This window comes from Melospiza melodia, chromosome Z, assembly GCF_035770615.1.
Source record: "Melospiza melodia melodia isolate bMelMel2 chromosome Z, bMelMel2.pri, whole genome shotgun sequence".
Taxonomy (NCBI): domain Eukaryota; kingdom Metazoa; phylum Chordata; class Aves; order Passeriformes; family Passerellidae; genus Melospiza; species Melospiza melodia.
In genome coordinates this window covers 75,951,663-75,960,945 of record NC_086226.1, presented here as the reverse complement: position 1 = coordinate 75,960,945, position 9,283 = coordinate 75,951,663, and the positions used below count along the sequence as shown (strand labels likewise).

Sequence of the window (9,283 nt, the reverse complement as noted above, 5' to 3'; positions counted from 1 at the left end):
CTTGTGGCACATGATATATTTTCAGCTCTGTGAGATATGTGGCTTCTTACAAAAACAATTTCCTTATTACTGTTACTGTCATCAACACAGCTACAGGGAATCATTAGATTCAGAATTATTTGCTGTTAAAAAAGGAGGTTTAGACACAGTCTTTGCTAGCAGTCTTGCCTAACAGTTTACTACAGAAACGATAGCAAAAATGCATCCAGGAATAATATTAAACATGAAAGGACGGCAGGTTCATTAGCTTATCAGAGAAATTTCCATTGTGAAGGGTCATGTGGAAGAAATGTGATAAAGACTCCATATAGGAAATGTACTATTGATCTGGACCAGCAGGATAATATGTAATAATATGAAAATAAGATATTATAATGGATGTAGTTCTTACCTCCTTGGATATGCAGGCACTCATTATGAGACAGAGAATGAAAGAAATAAGACTGACATTAAATTACCTAAACACACATAGAAATTAACATTAATAGTAAATTTTTGAAGTGATCTGTGATAAAACATGTAGGAGATTAATCTTATTGAAACTGAACTTTAGAGGGTTTATCTGGGATCTTTTAAGCTAAGGCTCGGGAAAACATTCTTTGCAATATAGACTGCAAAACCTGCTCTTTCAGAACTGTCATGTGTAAACTGCAGTTTCCGGAGAGAACATGGATCAGGAGATAAAACTGCACTTTTGGCAGTGAAAGCCAGTGAAAAATCCTGTATTGTTTCACTTTCATTTTCTAAAAGCAGAACAAAAGATTTGTCTGTTGTCTCTTCTCAAATATTTGCAACCAGTTATCCATTTGAAAATAGGACATAAAATCTGAATAGCTTTGTCTTCCAACTATTTATATCAAAAACTTATATAGATAATGAGTTTTAAAACACTTGTATTTTACTTTGTGCCTTTTCCCCAGATAAAATAATTGGTCTGCAAGAATTCAATGTAGTGCTGTTTGGTATTTTTTTGGGAAGGAATTGAATGCAGGAGTATGCACTCCTTGCTAAGCTTGAGAAAATGCACCCTGGGAGAGCTACCAGCGCTCCTCAGGATAGGCTAAAATCCAAAGGAGTCTTGATTAGCTGGAAAAAATACCTGAAATCAATCAGATAAAATAATCATGGACTAGTTTGAAGTAAAAATAAAAAGGGAAGGGAAAAACATTATACTGGTGAACAAAAAACTGTCCGAGCTGCATTTTTGCAGTTCAAAAAAAGTGCAATATGCCTGGAAATTTTAGAGAACTTGAAGCAGAGCATTAGCCAACCACACGATGGGGTGGAAAAGGAAATGAGTGACATGTGGGTATGACTTAAAGGAGTCACAAGAGGCAACTGTTTTATTAACTGCAGTGAATGCTCAGGGCATTGATTCTGCTTTGTGACTTAATCTGTTTAGAAGGATCATAAAAAGATGAGAGCATTTGGAGGAAAATAGTACAAACACGGGACTTGCAAATTGTATGAGGTATCAGCTGTCAGAGGAACCTTGAGGAGCCCTCTGCAGCGACTAAGGCTTCACAACCTGGAAAATGCTGCCACCCAGAGCAGGAAAGAGAAATTATTTTGGTTTCCAGGCAGGCCTCTTCTGATGAGCAATTTGGAGGAAAAAAGTGAAGAACTCCAAGTGTTTAGGCATGAAAACTGCCTGCCAACTTATGCAAACTCTGCCACTGGAATTTAGTTCAAAATATTTGTCAGGAATGGCCAAAGTAGATGTGATCTTGCACGAGATAGGGAGGCTGACACAAATCAGTGGGAATGTGCTTCACAGCCCCTTTGTGTTTGGGGGGGTGGTTTAGGCTTCACCATTATTACTAAAAAAGAAGCCGCTGAGATTTTGATGTCACCTGCTTTGGTTGGTCCATCGTTTTTGTACATGTGAGCTGTCATCATCATGCTGAGGGTTTTAATAACACATTTGCTACCAGCTCGAAAGATTGCAGGTTGCTCTTGCCCGACCACACAGAAACAGAGCTCTCACACCACAGAAAAGTATAGGTTTTATTTGTAATGTCAAAATGATGAAAAAAAAGAAAAAATCAGCTGGTTCAGTGAGTGCAGTGAAAAATCTTATGAATAGCAACAGAACTAAGTGAGGAGGATACAGTCTTCATTGCTCTGCCTTAAAAGGCAGGAATAATTATAACAATGTTTTAGAAGCCTTTTGCCACAAGCAGGGCAGGTTTTAGCATATACAACATCCCATTGCAGTGTGTCTGTTACAGTCTGCGCAGCTCATTGGTTAACTATTGCAGGAATTGCACCAGCCTGCTCGAAAAGAAATGGTCACAATCCAAGACTCTTCTGGTGGGTTTAAACAACAGCAACTACCAAAAATCTCCCGACAACAGATTGGCCAATTTTATTTCTGAATTATGTATCCCAAAATCCACAAATATGACCAAAATATTGCAAAGTTTTTTAATTATAATAAAAACTCATGTTCTGAATGAGAATTCAGAAATCTGAATGACAAGAATATCTGGGCAATTTGTGTAGCAATTGCCATCCCACTGATCTTACAGGCTTTTTGAAGTTTGACAAGGAAATGCAGCGGGAAGAAAATGAAATGAAATGAAATGAAATGAAATGAAATGAAATGAAACGAAACGAAACAAAACGAAACAAAAAAATAAAATAAAATAAAATAAAATAAAATAAAATAAAATAAAATAAAATAAAATAAAATAAAATAAAATAAAATAAAATAAAATAAAATAAAATAAAATAAAATGTGCCCTGTGGCAGGGGTAATTTTCTTTTACCCAAAATAGGGAAAAATTATTCAGAGCAGGGTACAGCAGTGAATTGCCACAATTTACAAATCCAGCTCTGTTTCCAGCTGTAGAAGGAGTCCTTACACTGCTTGCAAACCCCTTTGCTGTTCCCACCAGGTGGCACTTGGCAGCAGGGACAATTCCATCCATGCTGTCTGCAGTGACTCAGAAAATATCAAAGCAGCCAACCTCTTAAGAAACTATCAGGAAAAAAAACTGTTTGAAGGCTAAATTACCTGCATAAGCCTGGAATCAACCTTTCCTCTTACTCACTGAAGTATGCTCACTTGCACAATTTGGAATTGCTCCGATATCTCAGGATTCTGTCTTGGGATCTGTGAGGAGGTGATGTGACCCATTTCCTCTTATCTAGGGGAAGAAAGTAGCCTTGAGTGTTTTCTTTTGGAGGGCCCCTGACGTGCCAGTGTAGTCCTTAGCCTACATTTGTTCATAGATAAGTGTGCAAGTATCAGCTGTGAAAGGAACTTTTTGGCTACTGATTGCTTGCCAGTTTTAGGCTGCTCGGGGTACACAATGTGCTGCTGATGATCTCAGTCAGGTTTCAGAATGGGAACCTGGATAATTCATTTGTGCAAAATCCAAGCTGAGTGTAAGTAGTCGTCTAAACGAGCTGGAGGTTAGATGTATTCTAATACTGGTTGGGAGATACAAACAGATATGTGTGTACACAAATACGTATGTATATGTGTGTGTGTTTCTGTTTCTAGAGATGTATGCATTTATATACACAAGGTTTACAGAAGCATCTCAATAAGCGAGGCTTTAAATACAGGCTTCTGCATTTTAGTGTCTTTGGCAATTTGGAAAGTTTATAGGGAGAGTCAGCCAAAAGGTGATAGCAAAAACTGGGGATTTCCTACTCTGGTTCCTGTGGTTATCTTGCTTATCGCCTGAAAAAACTGAGTGTGAATGCTTTACTGGATCATCCTGTGAGCCTGGCAGTGACGTTTCACTTTCTGGGTAAGACTGGGTGGCAGTTCCTTGAACTGGAAAGCAGGGAGTTGGTCTGAGCAGCTGATCCCGTGCAGATCAGCTCACAACTGGTCTTGGAAATGCCACACTGGCACTCAAACCGGTCTCCCCAGCACGGTGGCTTAAGAGGAAACCTGCATTTGCTGATCCTGAGGACAGGCCGCGTGTGGCTCTGAGCAGGGCTCTGGGAGCAGGCCGCAGGACTGGGCTCACGGCGAGGACAGCAGCAGGGGGAACTGGAAACTCTGCTCCTCCCTTATCAGGCCAGCCCCAGCATGCCCCTGGCTCTTATCAGCCCTGGCAGAGCCAGTTTCTGATGCACTGAGCCTCTACAGTCCCGTCACAGCGTGCTGCAGGGCCTGGCCCCGCTGCCTCCAGCTTGCGCTTAAAGAGGGGCTGAGAAGCACCTTGTGACACATGGGGACAAGGCAGGGCAGCGGTGACAGACCTGAAGGGAGGCCATGCTGGACCTCATCATCCTCAGCCTTCATTTCTTCATCTGCTTTCTCATCTTCATTGCAATCTGGTATGGACCAAAGGTACAGTGCAGCCAGAGAGACACCCCCTCCTCCCCCTATCCATGTTTACCCTTTCTGTGTTTATAAAGACCTGGTTTGGCTTTGTTTTACTGAGGAAGCAAGGTTGTATTGGGAATTTGGGAAGAACTGGAACACAGTACCTAATTGCAAGTAAATTTAAAGGGAAGGCTGTTTTCATAAAACTGCTTATGTTCTGTCTTGTGAGAGGGAGGGTCTGTTATATGTTTGAAATACATAGGAGGAGGGAAGGAAAGACAGGAAAATTTACTAGAAATGTCAGGTTGAATACAGCTTCTCAATAAAAAATGCTTTCTTTCCTTTGCAGAATATTTTATTAATTTTAATCACTTTATATTTCTAACCATAATATTATGGAAAAGTATTGGATTTACATATAAATGTTACCTGTTGCATACCTGAACTGTATAGTATTTTACATTGGGCATCCTTATATTTGTTTGCATGTGTGTTTTGAGGGGTGAAAGTGGTTTAGGTGCAGAGTAAACAAATAGTGATTGAGAGTTTATCTTGCCTGAGCCTCAGGTATCTGGTTTCCAGCAGCTGGTTTTCCTTGTCCTGTCAGTTCTGTTAGTGAACACAGTAACTGAACATTGTCACCAAGCTATTGTGCTTTTCTACCTCTGCACGCTGACAGTCTTTCACTGAAACCTTCTCTCCCTCTCCTCACATGGAATCCAAATGTGAATTGCTTTCTAAGTGACCTTTTAATTTATTTGTTTGTGTGTTTTAAGGATGTGGATTCACACAGCTCAAGCACAGGAGGAGCTGAAACGCAGCCAGATGGTCTTATATTCATTGGCAAAGAAGATGACATAAAGAAGTCCCAAAGAATAACACCCAAAATCGATGGCAGAGAAATTGTTGTTTTCTACCATGAGGGGAAATTTCATGCTCTGGATTCTCGCTGCTACCGTAAGATATTGGCCTGTGTGATATCAGTGTTGTTAGAATTAAGCATAAAATCTGCTGCATAAATTAATATGGTATTCTGCCATGTTTCAGATGAAGGAGGCCCTTTGTGTTTTGGAGAAATAGAGGTATGTAAGCAAAATAAAACTAATGCAGAGGCGTGGAGTCATGTGAAAACTCTAATGGATTTTTTGTAATGCTTTTATCTGAACACTATATAGAGAAACTTATAACCTCAGACAGCCTTACAACCAAACATACCTTCTGTCCTAGAAGATTACTTGCTATCTTTTCTTCTTCTTCCTGCAGGATATCGATGGACAAGCATGTATTGTTTGTCCTTGGCATAAGTTTAAAATTGCCTTGGAAACAGGAGAAGGACTGTACAAAGGAATAAATCCTCAGGAGCCATCACCAACACCAAAGTGGCAATCAAAAGGAGTCAAACAAAGGATTTATAAGGTCACAATAGACAGTGGAAATGTTTATGTGAGTCCCCCAGATTTTTCTGTGAGCTTTGACTCTGATTATTATGCTGAAAAGTACAAACAAGGTGGTGAATTAGCTATAGGAAAACCAAGCCGCTCAGAAGACACGGAGTAGGTCATGGCCAGACAGCCAGAATCCTGGGGAATGCACAAATGAAGAATCTGTTGGGAAATAAAAATGGACTGTGCTATCAAGATTGTCTCCAAATTAAATTCTAATATTGTTATGTTAAAGCATTGAAATACATAGAAATGAGTATGATAAGAAACCTGCATTGTCAGAAATGTGACTGATTTTGCGCTGAGGATATTTTTTGCACTTGCATTTCAAAAAAAGACTTAATTCCAGCAGAGTGCCTCACAATATTTGATATTTTGCTCGAACTATTTTAATTTTTAAGAGGGGATATAGTATATTATGGCTTATAAAACTTACTACATAATTAAAAGTAGATAGTCAGGTGTAAAGGTTATCTTTATATACTTAACAGTTTATACTTCTAATGCCTGTGGTAAAAATGTCATGGAAACTTTTAACTTTTGAGATATTTGTGTGATTTCTAGCTATTTATTAAACGCCACAAAAGGAAGCACAGAATTTCAGAATTTTTTAGCACACTTTTTTATGCCTATTTATGCATTGACACCTTGAGTATATAAATGCATTTCTTTTCCTCCTTCTCACTGAATTCCTCTTATTAGTTCATCAAATAATGCAGCAAGGATTTATTATATATACCTTGTTCTTCCTGGTTCTGTTGGTTAAAGAGGGAGCTGTTTGGCGTGATATATAAATTAGTGACCCTTGTTTGCTTGTTTTTCTTTATTGTAACCACATTTTTCTGCATTCATTTGAAAAAAAAAAAAGTGTTGTCTGTGTAGAGGCAAAACCTGTGTTTTTCTCTGTGTGTTTCTGTCCAATATCAGATCTGCCCCAAAAACCCCTTCCAAGGAAGTTTCTCTCTGGGCTCTGCTGCACTCCAGGATGTGGTGGTGTGATGGTGTTCACAGGGGTCTTAGACTGAGGGAAGAGACAAGGATTTGACTCCATGTTTCAGAAGGCTTGATTTATTATATTATGATATACATTACATTAAACAATACTAAAAGAATAGAAGAAAGGATTTCATCAGAAGGCTAGCTAAGAACAGAATAAGAAGGAATGATAATAAAGGTTTGTGGCTCGGACTCTCTGTCCGAGATGGGCTGTGATTTGCCATTAATTAGAAACAACCAACATGGGCCAATCAAAGATCCACCTGTTGCATTCCACAGCAGCAGATAACCATTGTTTAGATTTTGTTCCTGAGGCCTTTCATCTTCTCAGGAGAAAAAATCCTAAGGAAAGGATTTTTCATAAAAGACGTCTGCGACATGATGGGTTCTACTGTTCAGCCTGTGGAGTGCAGAGACAGAGCACAGAGTCTTTGAGGCTGGAAAACACCTCTAAGACCATCAAATCCAACCATTAAATCAGCTCTGCCAAGCCCACCACTAAACCCTGTACCCAAATGCCACATCTACACTCCTTTTAAATACGCCATCCTGCATGGCTGCAATTTTTCAGTGTGGGGTTTTTTTGTGTAATTTTTTGGTTTTTTGCAACATTCATTCATAGCCAGATTCAGTTTGAAGTGCCTGCTCTTCATCTCTATGTTCCTCTTGTGTTTGCAGCAGGCTGTCTTGCTTTTAATGCCTGTCACGGGTAACCAGGCCTGTGTCAACACTGCTGCTGGTACAAAAGTGTTTAGAAGTAGTGAGGCAGAGGGAAGAGTCAAAGGAAAATTTGTACTGCATCGATCACAACAAATCAAGCAAAGTACATGATCAATTAATTTCACTACAGCTAAATTGAGAGGAAACCATCTCTGGTCGTTCCTCCTTGACATAGTTTTTGCAGTTGACAGGGAAAAGTGTTACCTTGAAAGTGCCGCTGGGCTGACCCACCACAGTTCTGCATTTTGTAAAAACTACAGCACAGAAATGCTTTTCTTGCCATCCTCCTCTTCCTCCTCCTCCTCTTCCTCTCCCTGACCACTCAACCAGCCAGTGCCAATGATCAGATGCAAATGCCTGCCCTCCTTCAGGTTAATCACGTCTTGATTATCTGCTATGAAATGCTGTTCTGAACTGACCAGTTCTGTGATTTGTTGGGTTTTTTTATCACAATTTGTTTGCTTTTAAGTGAATAGATTAATTTTTTTCTCTTGAAGCCACTGGGTAATAGGCAGGAAGGTGGAGCAGGTACCTTCCTGCCATCTACTCCAGGTGGTGCCCCAAGGGGCTTGGGTGGTGTCAGGGGGGTGCAGAATTGCTGCCCTTCCTTCCCTCCTCACGCAGATACCTGCACCTGAGATTAAACTCGACCACAGACGTTGTGTCCTAGTCAAAGACATGGATCATATAAAAGGAGAGTATTGCAAGAATTTCAGATACACCTGCATCAACTCATGTGATTGCTGAGATAGTATTTTACTGACTTTTCTTGAAGTAGTGCATTACTAGAGTGAATTTCTAGTAAATAAAATTAATAAAGATGCAGTTCAGTTTAAGAAAGCACTGACTCTAAACAGTATGCTATTATCTGTATGATGTTTAGAAGAATGATGGAAATAGGAAGTTTTACTTGAAAGTTTCGTGGACATGTTCATACTAGTGGAAGAGTACTCAAGATTCTGCAGAATTTAATTTACTGGCTAAAATTCAGAAAAGTGTTTAATCATGGGCTTACACTTAATCACATTGAATAAATGAAACTGCATGTCCAGGTATAGGTAAATCCTTTTTCTTCAGTACTTCTCAAGCATAATAGCTATCTGAGAGAGTTCATAGTTATTTTGCCTCTTTTTTTTTCTTAAGTGCTCTTTCCCAGGAAGTTTGCCCACTGAATTTCATTCCCCTCGATTTTCCTGTTGATGATCACAGAAGGAACAGAAAATTATTAACTTAGGTGGCTGTGAACAGAGCAGGGAAGGTTGGTGGGCTGTTAGTTTTTTATTTTATTTTACTCTTTCACCTTCCTGCTTTTCCCTTTTTTCCTTTTTCTTCTTTTTTTTTCTTTTCCTTTTTTTTTGATTTTTGACAGCAAAAACAAAGCTTCTCTTTCAACACATTAAAGTCACTACCTTTAAAAATTGCATGCACTGTTCTGAGCTTTGAAGTGCTAGACTGTACACCTAATTTGAAAATAATTTAAATATTTAATGCCCTGTAGTTGAACATTCTGAATCTCCTACGTGGCATTTAAGGCACAGTGAAAAGGCAGAAGGAATGAGTAGCTGTGGGCAGGAGGTCAGTGAGTGAGTGGCTGGATAATTACTGCTTCCTAGAGAGGTGTGTTAATGACAGCAATCAACCAAGCCATTCCAGAAGAGTGTTTTGTTTGCGGGAAGGGAAGTTTAGTTTAATACGACAAATGAACAAATACCATCTGTTTTTCATCACAGATCAGCCAGGCAGGGAGCAGAGAAATACCTTCTGTGCTTTGGAAGGAAAATTTTTGTGACGATTTGGCAAGGTACTCAGTCTCTATAATAAGCAACAGCTTGAA

The 9,283-nt window shown here is 39.4% G+C and overlaps 1 protein-coding gene across 1 annotated transcript; it reads left to right on the top strand.

Annotated features, from left to right (window-relative positions):
* Positions 1 to 3,768: 3,768 nt before the first annotated feature.
* Positions 3,769 to 6,002, top strand: RFESD (Rieske Fe-S domain containing). Its single transcript, XM_063180457.1, has 4 exons — positions 3,769 to 4,315; positions 5,068 to 5,248; positions 5,339 to 5,373; positions 5,555 to 6,002. Exons 1-4 carry the CDS (start codon positions 4,238 to 4,240, stop codon positions 5,846 to 5,848), a joined length of 588 nt encoding a protein of 195 aa, XP_063036527.1. The 5' UTR covers positions 3,769 to 4,237; the 3' UTR covers positions 5,849 to 6,002.
* Positions 6,003 to 9,283: the final 3,281 nt, after the last annotated feature.